At 41.1% G+C, this 22,427-nt stretch overlaps 1 protein-coding gene across 2 annotated transcripts in view; it reads left to right on the top strand.

Annotated features, from left to right (window-relative positions):
- Positions 1-22,427, top strand: part of LOC127789868 (nudix hydrolase 3) — a 105,423-nt gene that overhangs the window by 5,163 nt on the left and 77,833 nt on the right. For both annotated transcript variants that reach the window (XM_052318919.1, XM_052318920.1), the window contains exon 2: positions 715-894. In XM_052318919.1, the coding sequence (XP_052174879.1) occupies positions 715-894 (180 nt within the window). The remainder of the gene's footprint in view (positions 1-714; positions 895-22,427) is intronic.

Genomic DNA, 22,427 nt, shown 5'->3' with positions numbered 1-22,427 from the left:
TGCTTTTCTTTTCACTTTGCAGTTAATTGTTTGTTCACCCTCTGTTTCTGATAATGGTTATTAGTCAACCTAAAAAAAATAAAACTATCCTATTAGGCCATGCTCAGTTCACTTCTGGCAGGGGAATAGTAAGTTGTGGTTGTCTCCCATGAAAAGAAAAAGAGAGAAAGAAAACCCTCTCAAATTGATGCTTCTTGTTTTTGTTTTCCTTTTTCTATAACCATGGCATCTGGTTTAGTCTCTTCATACTTTTTTTAGGTTAATAAACACTATTAATTAGGGGCAAACCTTGGTAACAATGGTAAGGTTATTTCTTTGTGACTAGAAGGCCATTGGTTTTGAGTTGTGGAAAGATCCTATTTGCAAAAAGCAAGAGTAAGGCTTCATGCAAAAACAGCCTTCCCATGACCTTTGCAAGTTGCAAAGTAGTGAGCCTTGTGCATTGGTGATGCCTTTTAATGAACACTGTATTAATAAAGCATCAAAAGGGGAGCTTATACAGGAGATACTGGAAAACCTGAATACCTGTAGTATTAGTTGCAAGGAATCTAATCCAAAAATGACAAAAAGCAAATCAAAAGAAAAGGGAGAATCCTCACTCAACCAAAAAAGGGAAACTAGAAGTATGGAAATTATGTTAGAAAACTATCATTGATTGGTTTTACAATTTATGCTGATGTTTTCTATGCAATTCAAACTTTTGTATCTGTATAGAGGAGATGTGCACAGAGATGGAGATTACCATCGAGCTGTCCATGTGTGGATTTATTCTGAGAGTACACATGAACTGCTTCTCCAACAACGTGCTGACTGCAAGGATTCATGGCCAGGGCAGTGGGATATCTCTAGTGCAGGCCACATAGCTGCTGGCGATTCATCCCTTATCACAGCCAGGTACTTAATTAATTCCTGTGAATGTAACTTTTGGGGACCCAGGTCTGCAGGGATACATTTTCTGTTGGAGAAGTGTCCTTAAAACTTGGATTTCTAATTCTCCTTGCTACTTTTTCCCTAACGATAAATGTACAGTCCCTATATATGTGTTTCATTGTTGATGTGCTTACCTGTTAAATCCATGTGTCAGATAGCTGCTTCCTGATCTAATTTGAATAGGGAGTAGTCTAGGTGAGTATCAGGGAGTCCATATGCAAGGAAGTGATAATGCACTGCTGTTTTTAGATGCCAGGAATCAGTGTTGTAAGAATATCCTCTGAAGATGTTTTTTATGAAGCATTGTTTTGTGGAGATTGATTGATGAGGTTAACTTATTTTCTCTCAGCTTTCATTATATAATAAAATTATAAATTCACCGCTACTGAAATTTGATCAGCTACATATTGTCCTTTTCACTCATTTAGTATGGAGAATAAGATCTGTCTTTAGACCTTCATTATGTTAGGATCCTAGGGTTTGCCTAGGGTTTGAATAGGAAATTGGAAGGAAATTGGGAAGCTAGAGCCAGTAATGGAGGGAGATTAGAACAAAAAGAGAGGGATAACAGACAGTATTGAGGGAGAATAGAGGAAACCGAGAGAGAAAACAGAGAATTAAAGAGACGAATAGAGAAATCAGAGAGAAAATTGAGAGAGAATTGTTGAGAGCGAAAGATACATTCTCTAAATACATTAGCCTATTTATAGACTTTACAAATGAAGGTACTAACAGTTACAACATAAGAGTACAACTAAAAGAGAAACACATATAATACATATTACTAATCTATCCTTGGGGATCCTTGGGGTTGTGACAATTTCTCCCTCCTTAAAGAGTTCTTGTCCCTAATAATGTACAATGATTGGCCACTGCTTTTCATCCAATCCCAGCTTTCTCTATCTAATTTATTCTTCTTTCTTTTTTTTTCTCATTCTAGGCCTCTTCCTTTTCACTTTTAAGCTTCTCTTATGCTTTTCCTGCAAATGTAAAATTTATTCCTCAGAGGTCTTCATACAAGAACTATGCCAGTGAGTTGTAACAATAAGCAGTCTGGCCACAATCTCCTCTTCCATCATCTTCCAAACCTTGTGGCAGTTCCTCTGTTCAGTCCGCTTAGATTGTTCCTTCTCTCCCAAAACCAGCACCAGGAACTATTTGATACCTATTTTAACCCAAGCCATGGACTCCTTAGCCGGAACCAAAGGCAAAGGAACAATATCCTTAGGACCTTCTTCCTTAAAACCATCCCTTCCAGTTCCAGCTAAAGAATGCCTTTCCTCAACCTCTAGCTTCTTCCTTTGGTTCCAGTCCTCGTTGAATGCCTGTCCGTGCTCTTCAGCTTTAGGATCAGTTTCCTTAGAGCCAATATAAGATTGTTCTTGTCCGGATTGTTCCATCAAAACTTCTTTAATTGCATGTGGACAGTCACAAACTTGCGGGCCACTCTTAAAATAGCTTTTAGGCTGCAGATTATGCTTTTTATAAATGGCTTCCGGCGCCAATTCTTGCAGCCTAGTCTTCTTAGTCGCTTGTTTTACCGTGGCATGTCGCATCATTTTCACGTGGAGTTAACTCATCTTTTAGATCACGGATGAAGTTCGATACAAAATAAGATTCATTCAAGGTCGGGTGGGAATTGAGCATTGGTGATCTCAATTCCTCAAACCTGACCTGATAACCCGTAATCGATCCGTCTTGTTTTAATTTATCGAACTTTTCGTTGCAACTCTCATCTCCAATCTGATTTAAGGAAGCAGAATATTCCTTAGAAAAACATTCAACCAGAGTACTAACATGAATTTTTTGTGAAAATATAATAAAAAAATCGTCCAACTTTCAATTGAGGTTAAATTCCTTCCTTGACTGTTTTTGGAGCCTTCAGTGATTGTTTTTCCCTATGACGGTACACTGTCATGAAGTTCTTCGGTCATCTCTACAGTTTCAATTCTTGAAAATTCACTCCTGTATTAGCCTCCAGCAATTCGCCTTCCTGAATCGCCTAATTCACAATTGGATAGCCAACAGAGGATCGATAACAACCTCTAGGAATCAGAGTTGATTGGATTTGTCTTAGAAGATAGTCCTAGGAATTCAGCTTCGCGAATCAACTTGCTCTGCTGCAATCATTCTGAGAATATGATCGATTTTTGATGCTGCCAAGAATTGATCAGAAATTGCCTGGATTGATACTTCCCTGTTGTGGCTTCTTAGGGTCACCTACTCTTAGCTTCCAAATTCATTGGAATTCTGTCACTAGAGCTGTTTGCCAATCCTGATTTGCATAACTCAAAAAGCAACAACGGAGATGTAGCCATTTGATTGTGCCTTCAAAATTCAAATCTAACTGCTAAGAGTTTGTCGGAATCAAAATCGGAATCGCTGGACCTGCTTTGCCTTTAAAAAATTCGTACAAGAACTCTGGATCATTGTTGAGATCGCCTGGCTCATTCATGGATCCGCTACTGGAATCTGCAATCGAAAATTGTTGGAATCACAGTCTCAACAGCTAAGAACCGTCGGAATCACAACCAGTAATAGTCAAAATCATAGCCAAGAACTGTTGGCTCTGATACCAAATTGTTAGGATTCTAGGGTTTGAATAAGAAATTGGAAGGAAATTGGGAAGATAGAGCCAGAAATGGAGGGAGATTAAAACAGAAAGAGAGGGATAATAGACAGTATTGAGGGAGAACAGAGGAAATCGAGAGAGAAAATAGAGAATTGAAAGAGACGAATAGAGAAATCAAAGAGGAAATTGAGAGAGAATTGTTGAGAGGGAAACCTAAGATTCCATTATCATTCAAAACATACGCTAACTACACTAGCCTATTTATAGGCTTTACAAATGAAGGTACTAACAACTACAACATAAGAGTACAACTAAAAGAGAAATACATATAATACATATTACTAATCTATCCTTGGGGTTGTGACACATTGTTCTTAAGATACTATATATTTTGTATTATTGTTTTTGTTGTTCCATAGAGTTGCGAAAGTGCTGTGAATTGCTTAAACATAAAAATTTCTCTTCTGCCACATGTTTGCAATTGCTTATTTTTTCTGCCACATTATTTTTTCTTTGGAATATGAATTAACTTTAGGTCTAAATTTATCTTCTGCCACATGTTTAAATTTCTCTTCTCATGTTTGCAATTGCAATTGTCTTTGGACCTTCAATGTTCTTAAGATACTATATATTTGGAATATAGATAGGTGACTTTAAATGATGTCATTTGAAATTTGTAATTTGTAATACTCACCGTTCAAATTTATTCATTTGAAATTCTTGCATTTATATTTGTGAAGCTTAGGAAGTAAACCCTAATTTTTAATATGTATAAAACCACTTAATTAAATTCATAGACTATATACCTATATATATATATACAAATACAATGGGCCATGGGCTCTATCATAGGATTAACCCTAGACTATAACCATATAACTCAACACTCCCCCTCAAGCTGGAGCATATATATCATATGCGCCAAGCTTGCTACAAATATACTCAATTCGAGGACTCCTGATCATTGGAATTGACAAAATCTGTGGTAATACAGCCAGATAAAATCTTCTCTCGGATGAAGTGACAATCTATCTCGATATGTTTGGTCCTCTCATGAAAAACTAGATTGGAAGCAATATGTAATACAGCTTGATTGTCGCAAATTAATCTCATTTGTGATATCTCCCCAAACTTGAGCTCCTGAAGCAATTGTTTTAACCAGATAAATTCACATGTTGCCAAGGCCATAGCACGATATTCTGCTTCAGCACTCGACCTAGCAACGACCTCCTGCTTCTTACTTTTCCAAGATACTAGGTTTCCTCCAATCAGAACACAATATCCTGAAGTAGACCGTTTATCAAAAGGAGAACCTGCCCAATCAGCATCAGAATATCCGACTACTTGAGTATGACTTCTGTCCTCATACAATAGTCCTCTACCTGGAGCTCCCTTAATATACCTGAGAATCCGGACTACCGCATCCCAGTGGCTATCACAAGGAGACTGTAAAAACTGACTGACAACACTGACTGAGAAAGAAATATCTGGGTGAGTGATAGTGAGATAATTAAGTTTTCCGACTAGCATGTGGTATCTTCCAGGATTAGCAAGAGGCTCCCCCTGTCCTGGTAAGAGCTTTACATTAGGGTCTATAGGAGAATCTATAGGTTTACAATCAAGCATCTCAGTTTCTTCCAGAATGTCTAACACATACTTCCGTTGAGAGATAACAATACCAGAACTGGACTGAGCATCTTCTATGCCAAGAAAGTATTTAAGTAACCCCAAGTCCTTAGTCTGAAAATGATGGAAAAGATGTTTCTTCAACTGAATAATACCATCCTGATCATCACAGGTAATAACAATATCATCCACATAGACAACCAAGTATATACACCCCCCTCGTGATGTGTGTTTATAAAAAACCGAATGATCAGACTCACTACGAGTCATACCAAAGTCTTGAATGACAGCACTGAAATGACCAAACCAGGCTCGAGGAGACTACTTCAACCCATATAGTGAGCGATGGAGTTTACAAACCTGCCCAGACTCCCCCTGAGCAACAAACCCAGGAGGTTGCTCCATATAAATCTCCTCCTAAAGCTCACCATGTAAGAAGGCATTCTTAATGTCCAGTTGATACAACGGCCAGTGGCGCATAGCTGCTATAGAGAGAAACAAACGCACAGAGGACATCTTAGCAACAGGGGAAAAAGTGTCACCATAGTCAAGGTCATAAACCTGAGTATACCCTTTGGCAACCAAACGAGCCTTGAGGCGATCAACCTGCCCATCAGGACCCACCTTGATAGTATAGATCCACCGATAGCTGACAAGAGATTTCCCTGGGGGTAAAGGAACCAAATCCCAAGTACCATTGGAATGCAAAGCAGTCATCTCATCCACCATTGCTTGTCGCCACCTCGGATCAGAAAGTGCCTTACTAACAGTCTTAGGTACTGAAACAGAGGATGAAGAAGACACAAAAGCACAAAAAGGAGACGAGAGACGGTGATAGCTAAGAAAATTATAAATGGGGTGAGGATTGCGAGAAGAACGAGTACCTTTCTGAAGGGCAATAGGAAGCATATCCTCAGAAGGCAAGACCGCGGCAGGTGGAGAAACTAGAGTAGGATGTGAGGCAGCAGGAGTCGCTGAAGTAGTAGGAGATGCGGGAGAAGGCGCAGGAACAACATCTTCACCGGGAGGAGACCAAGGCTGATGACGCTGATGATAAACCTGCAATGGGGTAGAAGAAGGAACAGGGAGAATAGGAGCAGGAGGACTCGCGGGAAGAGGGATGGCCTCAGAAATGGGTTGACACTCGGAATGAGGCGAAGAGTAGAAAAGAGACGACTCAAAGAAGGTAACATCTGCCGAAAGAAAATAGCGGCGGGTGTCAAGAGAATAACACCGATAAGCCTTCTAAAGGCGAGAGTAACCAAGAAAAATGCACTTGATGGATCGAGCAAACAATTTATCTTGACTGGGAGATAGATTATGGACAAAACAGGTGCAACCAAAGACACGTGGAGGAAGAATATATAATGGTTGATCAGGAAACAAGAAAAAGTGAGGAATCTGGTGCTGAAGAACCGATGAGGGCATCATGTTAATGAGATAGCAAGTAGCAAGGACAGCTTCAGTCCAAAAGCGAAAGGGGACATGATGATGTAGAATAAGAGTACGAGCAATTTCAATCAAATGTCTGTTTTTACGCTCAACAACCCTATTCTGCTGTGGTGTATATGCACAAGACAACTGATGCAAGATCCCCTGAGAAGACATAAAGGTAATAAAGGGAATAGAAAAATATTCAGGGGCATTGTCACTGCGCAATACTTGGACAGAGGTATGAAATTGCGTTTTGATTTCAGCACAAAAGGATTCAAAAATTGAGAATAACTCAGAACGTGTTATAAATTGGGAGCACTGGCAGCCTTTAAACCCTCCAAGAAACCGATCAAACAACCCTCCAAACACTCCTAACTCACCGGCAACACACAACTAACACAACAGTCTATAAAAGAACAAAACAAGAAAGAAAATATTCAAACCATATAAGAAAACAAAATTTATCTTGGTTCATGCCAATTGAATTGGCACTACATCCAGCCTTCAAACCACCACCGAGCACAGCCTTCTTTATTGATGAAAACAGTACAAGACTTATCTCTTCTCTCTCTCACGATACAAGCCTCCCAAAAGAGTACAAAACTATAACTCACAGCTTTCTCACTCTCAAAGCTCTTGTGAAATCAGAAGAGAACATGCGGTTCTCTTTCCCTCAGCCCCCCCTGCCCTATTTATAGAGAATAGGGTGATATTTCTTAGGGCTGGACATGATATTACCGGTTTTGCCCTTCATTAATAACTAATTATTACAAAAAAGCCCCCAGCCTATCAACTAATCAGAACCGCATACAAGACTGCATATTTAACCTATCACTAACTCTAGACAACAATTCTTAACAATTCTCCACCATTGTCTTGAGTGTGATACTTTCCATCTTCATCCATCAAAAACTTTTGGCTTGCTCTTCCTTTGGTTTCCCGCATGATAACCTGATCATCAAATCAATCAACAAACATTAAGAAGATAAAAAACAATGCTGTAAATTTCACCAATGGATCACCTAGGACAATACTTTCAGCTGCACTTAACTAAACCTGCAACTCTCATTAGAATTATCTACCTCCTCAAGGGTCTTCCTAATGAATACATTCCTAACATCAATATGATTGATATACTCCATGGTGGGACTAAATACTAAGCCAAATGGACTGCCCATTGGCTGTTTCAACTCCTCCTACCTAGACTATATTTTAGGGTTCCTGCTGCATACAAAAATGCAACATATACACCCTAAATGCATAATTTCCAGCTAGGCACACTCGATCATAAACCAAATCCATACATGATGTTACTCATTAATCCAAAATGTCTAAACATTTATACAGCATCACAACACAGTGAACCTTACCCGGATTGGCCTTAACTTTACTAGACTTCCTCCCAGCTCCCAAAAACCGGCCTTTAGGATTTACCACCGACTTTCTTTAATGTTTGCTTCAAACAAACAGGACTGCTCATCTCTACCTATCAGTCTACCAAGATATGCTTAAGACTAGGGTAACCTAGGCTGCCATAAGCTATCCTATTCTTATTCCAACCTCTATGCCTTATCTTTCCAGCTTCTCCTCCTTCCAACAATCTCAAACACTGAATTACCACCTCAGCTACACCTTGAGATTCCCATTGGATAACTATGAATGAAGCTGCCTTACTCTTCCTAGGCATACCATTGAAATTGACACAGCTACTCCTATGCACTCAATTTTAACCCCTTGGACCATCATAAGAGACTCCAATTCTTATAATATTTTGGCTTAGGAATTACTTAACTCATAGAGAGACCTTCTCAGCAATAAACCTTGCTTACCTTTCCCTCTAACCTCTAATTCCTTAGGCTACTCTTATAAGACCAATTTCTCTCTTAATTTTCCATGGATACTAGCTGATTAGTGACACCTATTTGACCCAAATTAAGCCTTCATGTGCTGCTATAACCAATGGCTATGTCTAGCCATTTCCCTAGACTTTTCCCATTTTTCAGTACTTCCTTAATTTACAAATAGACACTACAGCAGCACTCCACCCCTTTAACCTAAGGGATATTCCATTTAAGTCCAAGCCTCTCCCCAAATTTACATGGCTCCATGCCATTCATTTGGACATGAGTGCATCCCTCTTTTATACAAGAGGTTCTATTTTTCCAGCCTGCTCCTTAGCACTCAAAACCTGAGCCTAAGCATCCTTCAAACTCAACATTCCATACCTCACTGGTAGATTACTTGTGGTTCTATCTTTTACCCATCCTAGGCAACACTAGACCTTCTATTCCCTTGCTCATTACCTACAAGATGATTGTCCTTCCCTTTCCTTGCTTAATCCAGATTTTGATCAACCATGGGCTTCACCATACAAGACAACCCTTGCACACACCCTTTTCCCCTCACTATTCACAAAGACTCTTACTGCAAGAGCCAAAGCTATCTTAAACACTAGCTTCTTCCCTCTCACAATTCAGCCCAAGCTTACACAATGAATCTGATCAAACCATTTTCCAGATTTCCCTATTGCTATACCCTGGTTCATAGGTTAGTTTAGGACATCCCAAAGGATTCTCCTTGCTGGCCAGCATTCCAAATTCCATCCCTTGGCCTTGGAATCAACTAATTCCATGTCCTATTAGTAGAGTTTTCCCTCATAGGTAAGAACCCTATCTTTAGGAGACCTAGGTATACCTATTACACAACTCCACACACCTAACCCTTCACACCAGAAGCAATTTCCAGCAAGCTTCCTAAATTCCAGCAAGCTCATATACGCTTGGGAATTCCTTAGGGACACATCATCGCCACTAGGTTCACTTCACCTAGCTCCACCATGAGACAAGGCTTAGATAGGTTCCCAAAACATCCTAGAAACTGATTTCTAATGGGATTTACTGATTTTGGAGACTTCTACATCTGGAGACCTAGCCAAAACTACATGGATTCTATTCCTATACACTTGCAAATTTTCCCCTCCCCTGATATCCCTAGCCTTAGATACCTTTCCTAGTCCTTGCTCACCATTGTGAGCCATCCTCAACGAATGACACAGCCTAACCTTATCATAGGCTATCCTTTAGTAGCTGCAGCTTATCCACATATAAATGCAAGCATGCACCACATAACCTCCATTCTTGAGGGTTGCTACCATCTCTCTAAGAGATCCTTGCAACTTCTTAGGACTCAAATTCTCACTATCTAATTATTCCTAAGGACATTAGGCTTTCTATTAAAACAGGGACATATTTTACAGCTTCTAATATTCTGGAACAGCTTCACCATGCTTCCTATTCTCATATCTCCAATTATCTGGGCCTTAGTTTGATGCCTAGACAAACCATTTCCCCCTCCACCATGTCTCTATGGGTAAATACCCATTTCCTATGAGAATTACACTCTAACCCTAGGACTTATGCTATTTTTACTGCATACCTAGAAAGACTATAGGACATCCGCACTCTCATAGCCAAAACCACACATGGTGTTTGAACATTTAGGGCTGGTTCTTTCTTGGGATTCTTTCTTCTTGTTTGGGCAATTCTTCTTGATATGCCCTTTTTCATGGCAATGAAAGCATTTAATCACTTTCTTGCCATTCCTAGACTTAGACTGAGACCTTTAAAACTAGGGTCTCCTTTTTCTGTTCTAGAGTTCACTGCCAAAACTTCTATGGCAGATTTCTGGGACTCTACTTTGTGCTGCAAATCCTTGGAATTCAAAGCTCCTATCACATCTAGGGTTAGCTTATCTCTTCCATGTTTCAAGATATCCACAAAGGTCTCATAGGACTTAGGAAGAGAGTGCAATAAGACCAAAGCCTTATCCTCATCTTCATATTTAATATTTATATTCTCAAGATCCAAACACAGTTTATTAAAACCGTCCATATGATCTTGCAACCTTTGATTTTCACTCATCTTGAAAGAAAAGAATTTGGTTTTCAAGAACAGCCGGTTTGAGAGGGTTTTAGTCATATAAAGAGCATCTAACCTATTCCAAAGCTCCTCCGCGGTTGACATCTTTGACACCTCCCGCAAGACTTTGTCTCCTGGGCTTAGAATAAGGGTGTTAAAGGCTCTTTTGTTGGTTTCTTTTCTCCTATCCCTGATTTCCTTTTTCTAGACTTCAGTTAGGGTTTCCGGCATAGGCTTTTTAGCCTCTAAGGCTTCCTCCAGTCCAAGATTTCCCAAAAGGGCTCTCATCGTCATCTTCCATAGGCCAAAATCATTTTGGCTATCAAATTTCTCAACATCATACCGTGCGGCAGAGGCTATAGAAGCCATTCCTGCGAGTATGTGATGAAATTCTTAGTTCTTGATGGTTCTTGATGAGAGGCCCGGCTCTAATACTAATTTGTTATAAATTGGGAGCACTGGCAGCCTTTAATCCCTCAAAGAAACTGATCAAACAACCCTCCAAACACTCCTAACTCACCGGCAACACACAACCAACACAACAGTCTATAAAAGAACAGAATTTAAGTGCAAGAACAAAACATGAAAGAAAATATTCAAACCATATAAGAAGACAAAATTTATCCTGGTTCATGCCAATTGAATTGGCACTACATCCAGCCTTCAAACCACCATCGAGCACAACCTTCTTTATTGATGAAAACAGTACAAGACTTATCTCTTCTCTCTCTCACGATACAAGCCTCCCAAAAGAGTACAAAACTATAACTCACAGCTTTCTCACTCTCAAAGCTCTTGTGAAATCAGAAGAGAACATGCGGTTCTCTTTCCCTCAGCCCCCCCTACCCTATTTATAGAGAATAGGGTGATATTTCTTAGGGTTGGACATGATATTACCGGTTTTGCCCGTCATTAATAACTAATTATTACAAAAAAGTCTTCAGCCTATCAACTAATCAGAACTGCATACAAGACTGCATGTTTAACCTATCACTAACTCTAGACAACAATTCTTAACAGAACGATTTTTCATTAAATATAATCATGTGGAACGAGAATAATCGTCGATAAACGTTACAAAATATTGAAAACCCAAAACAGACACGACACGACTAGGACCCCAGACATCTGAATGAACTAAAGCAAACGGGGACACAACCCGATTATTGACACGCTTTGGAAAAGAAGTGCGAGACTGTTTTCCAAGTTGACAAGATTCACAATGAAAAGACGACAAACTAGATAAACTGGGGATCATCTTCTGAAACTTAGCCAAACTAGGATGTCCCAAACGATTGTGGAGAAGAGCAGGAGACTCAGTCACCAAGCAAGCAATAGGCGATGCAGGAAGGTTGAGATGATAGAGACCCTGCGACTCACATCTGACACCAATCATCTGTCCTGTACCGCGATCTTGGATAGTAACAGAATGATCATCAAAGGTGATAGAACAATTTAAGGCACGCGTAAGTTTACTAACAGAGACAGGATTAAAAGGACAATGAGGAAGATAAAGGACAGAATCTAAAGGCAGAGAAGGTAAGGGTTTAGTAGTGCCAATAGCTTTAGCAACCGCTTTGGACCCATTGGCTAATGTTATAGAAGGTAAAGAAATAGAATTAGTAAAATGAGAGAACAAATGGGGATTCCCAGAGATATGGTTAGAAGCACCTGAGTCCAGGACCCATGGTTCCAAAGAGGATGACTGAGCGAGACAGGCAGTGGAATCACCAGAGTGGGCGACAGAAGCAACTGTGGATGAGGTTTGCTGGGACGTCTTATACTTGAGATACTCATCATAGTCAGCCCCAGTGAGGAGGACAAATTGCAGTGGATGACCATCAAAGGACTCAGATCGAGAACCATTAGCATGAGCAACATTAACACGAGGAGGGCGGCTATGCAACTTATAACACTATTCCTTAGTATGCCCCCACTTGTGACAATAGTTACACTTGGGGTGTTTGCCCTGATTATCACGATCTCCTCCCTGTTCGCCACTACTCTGAACCTGTGATGCCATGACTGAATGATCACCTGCAGAAGAGGGAGGCACCGTAGGAACAAATGAAACCCGAAGAAGACGAAAATACACTTCATCCATAGTAGGTACAGTAAGACTAGCAAGAATTTGATCACGAACAGGAGCAAGCTCAGGACCAATGGCAGTAAGAGTACACACCATGAAGAACTTATCCCGTTGAGCTAGATCCTCCGCAGCAGTCTTACCAGCAGGTAACAAGGAGTTAAATTCAGCTTTAATAGAGGCCATCCGACCAAGAAAATCGGGAAGAGTCAAACCCTGTTGTCGTAAACTGAGCAGATTAGACACCACTGAATACAGGTGTTGAATGTCATTAGTGTATAACGCCTTGGTCTGAGCCCACAATTCACAGCACGTGGTATAGTTAGTATAGATTGGATGAAAAGAGGGATCAATTGACTGCCACAGGAGACTGCACAACAGAGCATCAGCTCTCTGCCACTCAGGTTTGTTTGTGGTCACATTCTCGGCCTTGGTAGTTAAATGATCCTATAAGCCTTGACCCATACACCATAGTTTAACCGCCTTGGATCAAGAGATATAATTGGAACTACCCATCAACTTCTCAGTTGCAATGGCGGGAGAAGGAGACAAAATACCAGAAAAGGAGTCGGATTTACTAGTACCAGCCATGTTGGATAAAAGGGAGTCCTACAAGATCAATAGATCTGAAACAAAAGGGTTAAATAAGCCAAAAATAAAGGCTGGATGATCCAGCATAGAGAATAGGTGCACTGGAGCGACGGCAGATGGCGGATGCCGGTGACCGGTTGTCGCGGATGGTAGCGGATGGTGACGAAACCACCGGGGCTGGGATGGATTGAAGGAGGCGAGTCCAATGGTGAAGACGGCATTGCGATCGGAGCATTGGTGAGAGAGATCGGAGCAAAAACGTCTCTGTGAACAGTGCGAGAGAGGCGACGCGTGGTGGCGGCAACGGCGACGATCCTTCGGGGGTCAACAGATTGGAGGTCGGCGAACGCAACGGCGGTGGTGGTGTGCGTGATCGGTGGCCGGATGATGAAGACCCGTGGTTGACCAGTAGCGCGTGCGCGGTAGAAACGCAGTGGGCAGCGACGGCGGTGGCACGGCAGGCTGCGGCGGTCGGTGGTGACACGACCGACGGTGTTCGTCGGTGATGTGGGTGGCGGCGGCGGCAGCGGCTAGGGTTTGTATGGTGGCTGCTAGGGTTTGTATTAAAAACTAGGGTTTATATTTTGGCTTTGATACCATGTGAAGCTTAGGAAGTAAACCCTAGTTTTTAACATGTATAAAACCACTTAATTAAATTCATAGACTATACACCTATATATATACACAAATACAATAGGCCATGGGCCATGGGCTCTATCATAGGATTAACCCTAGACTATAACCATATAACTCAACAATATTCAATTGTTTGGATAGATGTAATAAATGAACGGATTTCAAATTTGGTAGTTTTTATTATGTTTTATGAAATATATAATTAATTAAAGAAATATTTAATGTTTAATATTTTGGAAAAATATTTATTTATATATTTATTAAGTTAAGTGTCTGATTTTATTTATTTATTTATTTCAATAGTGACATTTTCGTAAAATTTTTATTTATATATTTTGTTTTATGAAAATGAAATGGGATAAAACATTAAGGTGTACGGCAAGTATAGAGGAGGTTAGAGCTTTTTTTTTAATTTTTTGAGTTCTCCTTTCACAATTATTTATGTAATCATAAGTTACTATTATAAGTTTTATTATTTTTTTCATGAGTGAAAAAAAAATAGATAATTTACATAAATTTTTTATTTGTATACCATCATCAAACATATTATTTACTTTTCGTATTTTTCAAGTCAATAGAAGTTTTATTATTTTGGATGAAGTAATTTCTTTTACGGGAGGCACACAGAATCAATGGCCATAATCACTCCAAAACTTTCCTGTGATTTCTTCGGGACAAGAAATTTTTTAAGGAGAGGGGATTGTCACGACCCTAGGGTAGAATGGTCATTAAAGCATGCAACAATTACTGATCTGTATTTTTCTTTTACAACTAGTATCTCTTCAGTTACATTTCTATTTAGAATGGAAATTTGTAGTACTTTCAGTTACAAATGATAATTGAAAGCACTAACTGTAAGAGTAGCTATATAAGCTACTCGAGAGGACCTTTCAGAGGATATTAAGTAATAATTGATTGAATGCTTCTCTTTCTTCAATTCTCTCCCAGATTTCTCTCTCGCATCTTTGTGCATTTCTCTTCCTTCCTCTTTGTTCTACTTCTATTTTTGCTGTCTCCCTCCATTTCTGTCTCATTCTTCCTCGTACTCTTCTCAATTTCCCATCCAAACCCTAGGATCGTAACACGGAGTTCTATGCTGCCAGAGGTACGTAGAAACTACATGTTTTTGTCTAACACCAAGGATATTAGGGAAATAGTAAAAAGAACCTATTCTAAAGTGTAGGATGCCCCTGTAATCTTTGAGATCAAAACAAAAATAAGCAATACAAAGCAGGGATCTCTGTTAGTGATTGATTATTACAATAAAATAAATGGTTATTGGCTTGAGTCGGATCACTATCAAGTCATAAAGATGGTGTGCAGTGAAGATGCTGCCACTCTTACTTCCATATTTGAAAGGGACAGGATTGTGGAATTCTTGGTTGGTCTAAATCCCAAGATGATCAAGTGAGGGTTCAGATTCTTGGCAAGGATAAACTTCCATCCTTGAATGAAGTGAGGGTTCAGATTCCACTCTTTCCTCTATTTGCTCTTGGTTCTCTCAGATACCCTATTCCATCGCATCCAATTGTGATTCCATTTATTTCACGCGTGTCCTTTCCACCATCATTGGTTGCGCTTGCTATCGACTTGCTTGAATGATTGTCGGCGATAATCGGTCGACTTGCCCAGTTAATCTCCAACTCTTCGATCCTGATTGATGTATTCTTCCGATTGAAGCTGCATCGAATTCTGATTGCTCGGAACTTGCGGCTCACCAAAATGTATGAACTGTTGGCCGGGAATTGCCGGGCTTTGATACCAATTGTCAGATCACTGGATCTGACAAAGGGTTAACGAAGTAAAGTTTCCAGAAATTAATGGAAATTGTTGGAAGAGAAATGTCACTGACAAGTGGAATTTGTTGGCAATTCAAATTGAATTGGCAAAGTATAGGAACTTAGACAGAGAAGAACGAGAGAGAAAAGGGAGAAAAGAGAGAAAAAGAGAATGAGAGGGAAATGTGAATTCAATCGTAGTCAAACCTACTGCTATGGCCGTGGCTACTGGCTTATATACCAATCCTTTGTGGGTTGGCGCCAACATTTGAATTACAAGTTTCTATTCCCTTCTTCTAACTATCGTTTCTTCTACAGCCTTTTACCCGTAACCACCCATCCCCTTTTATTACAAGAATACCCTTCGGTCACATGACAATTTCCCCTCCCCTTGGAATTTTTTTTGTCCTCAAGAAGAATCATAGTAATCCCACCGCCTTAGGGAACTACTTTAGTAAGTCGGACAAGTACTCCCATGTGTTGTTTTCAGGGTGGAGGGTAGACCAACGCACGAGCACCTATGTGATGGGTAGTTTCTACTTGTAGATAACTCTCTTTCCCACAATGGCTAGTACTCACAAGGTTGCTGCCAAGAGATGGCTTGAGAAGGGACACATGAAACACATGGTGGATGTAGGAACCTTCGGGTAACTGAAGTTTATATGTAGCTTTGCCCACCTGAGCTATAACACCTCATAAGGGTTATAAAACTTTAGACTGAGCTTAGTTGCTGCTTAGGGTGCTAGAGTCTTTAATTGAGCTTGCCTCAGCTTCAAATACACCCCGTCCCCTACTAAGAAGGACCGCTTACTTATCTTCTTATCCGCATACTGTTTCATTCTATTTTGTGCATTAGCCAACTCCTTTAAGGTCTGCACTACCTGCTGTCTCTGAGCCAAGTAGTTGTCTACGGTGGCCACTAGATTAGGGCTCCCATTGATGGGTAACAGTGGTGGCTTATACCCGAAAAGTGTCTCAAAAGGGGTCATTTTTAAAGCGGAATGGTGGTTGGTGTTGTACCACCATTGTGCTAAGGGCAGCCATTTGTGCCACCCTGTCGAATGCACTAAGCACACACACTCGAGGTAAGTTTCCAAACATTGATTAATATGTTTTGTTTGTCCATCTGTTTCTGGGTCGTAGGCAGAAGACACATGTAGTTGGGTTCCCAATGATTTCATTATCTCCTTCCAAAGTAGGCTTGTAACAATTTTGTCTTTGTCAGATACAATTACCTGAGGCAGCCCATGTAGTTTCCCCACTTAGTCCAAAAACACCCTTGCTACCTCTTAGGCGGTGAAGGGATGTGCTAGGCTCAAGAAATGAGCGTATTTGGTTAGCCTATTCACTACTATTAATATGCAATCTTTGCCTTCTGACTTGGACAACCCCTCCACAAAGTCCATGTTTATGCTAAACCATGCTTGCTCCGAGATGGGCAAGGGTTGTAAGAACCCCGGGCGATGAATGCTCTCATGCTTGCACCGACTGCAAATGTTGTAGCTCTTCACATACTCTTGCATTGCCTTCTTTAATCTGGGCCAATAAAATAGTTGTTGGATCTGGCTATACGTATTCTGGACCCCTAAATGTCCCCCAACAGGGGAGTCATGTAGGGCTGTCAGTACCTTCTTCCTTTGTGACTCATCATCTCCAATCACTAATCTCTTCTTGTATCTTAGCAGTCCATTCCTTAGTGTATAGCCTGGCTTGCTAGTTGGATCTAGGGTTAATTGCTCCATGAGCTCTTTAGTCTAGCCCCCCTTCCCATAGTAGGATGCCATTTCCAGATACCACTCAGGTGTGAGGGAAGTCATGGTAGCTGAGGTTCCTTCTTCCATACATATGGAGAGGGCATCGACTGCTTTGTTCACATATCCCTTCTTGTATTGGATTACATAATCAAAACCCATTAGCTTTGACATACCTTTCCTCTAGAGGTGTGTATGGATTTTTTGCTGGAATAGGAACTTTAGGCTTTCATGGTCAATTCTGATATTGAATTTACCTCCTTCTAGGTAATGTTTCCACTTTTCTATTGTTACCAGGACCACTAGGAGTTCTTTCTCATACATGCTGAGGCCATGCTGAGGCCCAAGTATTTAGGACCCATAATTATTTGCATTGGTCTCCAATACAAAAGGCTAATTAAAATCCAGGAGGCCTAATGTGGGAACCTCACTCGTGGCCTTTTTTGGTCTTTCAAAAGCTGCTTCAGCCTCCTCACCCCAATGAAACCCCTCCTCCTTCAACAATTCGGTTAAGGGTCTGCTAACGATGCCATAGTCCTTAACAAACCTCCTATAGTATCCTGTAAGGCCCAAGAATCCCCTTAGAGCTTTCACATTCATCGGTTGTGGCCAAGCAGTCATATCTACCACCTTCTGGGGGTTCGTGCTCACTCCTACTCCTAATATAACATGACCCAGGTACTCCACTTGGATTTGTGCAAAAACACATTTAGACTTCTTAATGGATAACTTATTGAATCTGAGGACTTGCAGAGTTATCCTTAAGTGCTCTAGGTGTTTGGAAAAATTGGGACTGTAGACTAGGATATCATCGAAGAAGACCAAAATAAATTGGCGTAGGTAGGGCTCAAATATCTGGTTCATGAGGGCTTGAAAGGTTGTTGGAGCTTTAGGTAAACCAAAGGGCATTACCAAAAAATCATAGTGCCCTTTTGTGGATATCTTGGGGGTGCATGCAAATTTGATGATATCCTAAATAAAGGTCAAGTTTAGAGAAAACTTTGGCCCCATGTAGCTCATCTAACAGGTGCTCAATGATAGGTGTAGGGAATTTGTTTTTCATGGTAAGGGAATTGAGTTGGTAGTAATCAATATTCAATACAAAATCGCCACCTGCCATCTTTCTTTTTGACTAAGAGCAAAGATGAAGCATATGGGCTGATGCTGGGTCTGATAATAGACATTGTAGCATTTCTTTTATCATGCATTCTATTTCAACTTTTTGTTTTGGGGGGTACCGATAAGAACGGATGTTAACTGGTTCAGAGTTAGGCTTAAGGTTGATAGTGTGGTCTAAGGGTCTTGGTGGTGGTAGAGCCTTAGGCTCCTCAAATAAGTTCCCAAATTCAGCTAAGAGTGAATCAAGCAAGTCTAGTTGGTTTACCTCCCAAGGAGTCAAGACAGAGCCCTTAGAATTCAGCATTAGCTTCCCTCTATAATCCGGTTCCTCCTCTTCCTGCTCCATTGCCTGTATAGAAAATAGTTGGGTCACCTGTGTCCATTTGTTTTTAAATAGCTTTTGCAACCTCTTTCCCATGATAAGCTTGCAAGTGCCCGCCTTTGCACTGCCCATGATGGTTATTCTCCTCCCCCTTTTTTCAAAAGTGACTTCCATCTTGTTAAAATCAAAACAAATGGGACTTACTTCTCTCATCCAGTCCACTCCCAAGACCGTATCACACCCTCCTAACTTAAGGAGTCGTAAGTCAGCCTCAAAATCTTCCCTCTTGCATCTGCTAACAAAACCCCATGCACACTGACTTGCAGATTACCTTTTACTTATTAGCAACCGTGACTGACAACGGGTGAGTCCTCGTTAGGCTGCATTTGAGCCTCTTAGCTACTCCTTCATCAAGGAAGCTATGAGTGCTTCCATTATTAATAAGTATTGACAAGTTGTTCTCCTTGGCTTTCCTGTCCACTTTTATGATCTTACCAGCAGACACCCTCTTAAGGCATGTAGGGAGATCTCAATCTTCTTTTCTTCCTCCTCCTCCCCTTGATTGCCTCCTTCTTCGGTCTCTTCTTCATCCTCTTCAGTTCCTTCTAGTAGTAGTAGTTGGCGTTTGCATCGATTGCCTAGGTATACTTGTCCCCACATCTAAAACAGAGGCTTGCTAGCCTCCTCTGTTCTAGTAATTTCCCTGTCAAGGGCTGTGGTGGTGCTGGCAGAGCCAATCCCCTACTGCTTCAATTTATTGAATTCCTCTACTACGTCTAACATCCCTCTTTCCCCAAATCCTCACATAGATCTTCTACAAATTCACCCTAAGAACATTCCTCCTTCACCCCATTTCATCCCTGATACCACTTATCTCTTGCGTCATTCAAGTAAGCAGCCGTTAACGACACTCTTTGTTGTTCAACCACATTACAGAGGTTGAACATTCTCTCACACCTTCTTACCCACCACTGGGGGTTATGGCCATCAAACAAAGGAATCTCCATTTTAAGCATGGGGAAACTGGTTGGATTGGGTCTGGTTGTGTTTCCTACCCTCCTACTTCCTCCATTTTCCCCCATTCCCTGATTCTCAGTCTCCAAGTGAGTAGATCCTTTCGATCTAGGATTTGGTCCTTGTTCACTCAGAATTGGCTCAGATCTCTCCCTAGGGGGAGATTCGAGTCAAATTCTTACCTGAGTTTGATTGGACAACATCGACACAAATTGTTGCATCTGCTCCTAGAGAGCTTGGTTCTGTTCTCGCATCTTCTCCTCCAATCGAGCACTCTGTGCCCGGCTCTCTTTGCTCCATAAATTCATAGTCCCTTCAATCCTCCTTCCCACCAAATTCTCTAAGGCCCCCATACGATTTTGCCTATCCACCACCGTCATGGCCACACGTTGTAATTGTGCCTCCATTTGCTTCATTCTAGTCCCGTCCGCCATCGTCTCCTTTAAACCTCCTCTGATCGCCCAGGACTTGCTTTGATATCAATTTGTCAGAATTCAATTCTAACAAGGGGAATTCGCCAGCAATTCAAACTGAATCGACGAAGTATAGGAACTCAGATAGAGAAGAATGAGAGAGAAGAGGGAGAAAAGAGAGAGAGAAAGATAGGGAAATGTGAATTCAATCGTATTCAAGCCTGTTGCTATGGCCGCTGCTACTGGCTTATATACCAATCCTCTGTGGGTTGGCGCCAACATTTGAATTACAAGTTTCTATTCCCTTCTTCTAACTGCTATTTCTTCTACAGCCTTCTACCCATAACCACCCATCCCCTTTTATTACAAGAATACCCTTCAGCCACATGACAAGAAAGTGGAAGCGAGAGAGGGAAAAAGAGAGAGAACGAGAGAGAAGATGCAAAAGAACTCAGAGGGAAAGACTCATGTAATTCATTGCTGAATCCCATCCTCTGGCCGTGGCTCTATATATAGCCTCATAGCCATCCACATGCACCCATGTGCAGTACAACAGGATTTTGTAACCTCTTCTAGCTACTAGACAATTCTATAATAGAATTATAACATCAAGAAAAAGTAAAATTACAATAGCTACCCTTGGCATGTGACAATTTGCCTCTAGTCCAGGTATTGAAATCCCTCAGTCCAATTCTATTCCTAGTGATTTGGACTTATTGTTGTTAGAAAAGGGATTAGACGCTATATACAACATCCATTGGCCAATTACATTTCTTATGATCAGCTCTCACCCCAACATAAAAGCTTCATGTCCTCTCTTGATGCCATTACCATTCCTAAAATAGTTGACGAGACATTAAAGGATCAGAATTGGACATAAGCCATGCAAGAAGAGATGAGAGCTTTGGAAAATAACCAAACTTGGGATATGGTGCCTAAACCAAAGGGAGTTTGACTTGTGGGCTGTAGATGGGTGTTTAACTTGAAATATAACGCTGATGGCACATTGGAGAGATATAAGGTGTTGTTGGTTGCTAAGGGGTGCACACAAACCTATGGAATAGACTATTTGGAGACCTTTGCACCAGTGGCAAAGATGACAACTGTTCGAATACTCCTATCATTGGTTGCATGTTGTGGTTGGTAGTTACAACAATTTAATGTAAAAAAATGCCTTCCTTCATGGCGATTTAGAGGAGGAAGTTTTTATGGAGCCACCACTAGGGTTTGATAAGGAAGCTTTAGGTAGGGTGTGCAGGCTTAAAAAATTTCTCTTTGCGCTTAAGCAGTCTCCAAGAGTATGGTTTTACATATTTTCTAAAGGTATGAGACATATGGGATACCAGAAAAGTAGGGGAGATCACTCTCTTTATTAAACATTCAATAGAAGGGAAGGTAACAACTTTGTTTGTGTATGTGGATGATATCATAGTTACTGGAAATGATGTTGAGGACCAACAACAGCTAAAAGAAAGCCTTGCAAGGGAATCTGAGATTAAGGATCTTGGTAAACTCAAGTATTTCTTAGCAATAGAAGTAGCCTACTCCAAAGAAGGAATCTTTCTTTTCCAAAGGAAGTATATCATAGATTTGTTGAAGGAAACTGGGTTGTTAGGAGGAAAAAGCAGCTAGCACACCTGTGGAACCAAATCTCAAATTAGGTGAAAATCCTATTTGTCAGTTGTTGGACAAAGGAAGGTATCAAAGGTTGGTTGGTTGCCTAATCTATTTATCTCATACTCAGTGTTCTAAAAATCAGCTTAGGCACTGTCTAGGTGCTAGGCGGCCCTTGGTTGCTGCTATTTTGGCCTAATCGGCCCCCTTAGGCGCTGCTCGGCTAATTGGTGCTGAGTGGTGCCTAATCGGCCACGGTAGCTGCCTAGCCCCATGAACCACCTCAGCCGCTTGCTCTCTCTGTTACGGCACCTAAGTTGATTTAGGGTTTTTTCCCCCCTAACCCATTCTCTCTCTCGTCTCGCCATTGCCGTTTGCTCTCTCTGTTGTCGTCGTCGCCGACCGTTTCTCATCACTTTCTCTTTTTGTCTTAGCCTCTCTCGTCGCACCCTGCCGTCACCTCTTGTGGACAGTGAACTCGTCGCCGCCGCTTGCTCTCTCTAGTTGCAATTGCCATTGACGTTGCCATCGCCGCTTGCAGGAAGATTTGCCCTCTCTGGTTGCTCTCTCTCTCTCTGAGTCTCAACCTTTGCTCTCTCTGGTTGCTCTCTCTCGCCCCTTTGG

This window comes from Diospyros lotus, chromosome 14 (assembly GCF_014633365.1).
Source record: "Diospyros lotus cultivar Yz01 chromosome 14, ASM1463336v1, whole genome shotgun sequence".
NCBI lineage: Eukaryota > Viridiplantae > Streptophyta > Magnoliopsida > Ericales > Ebenaceae > Diospyros > Diospyros lotus.
This window is presented reverse-complemented; position numbering and strand designations above follow the sequence as displayed.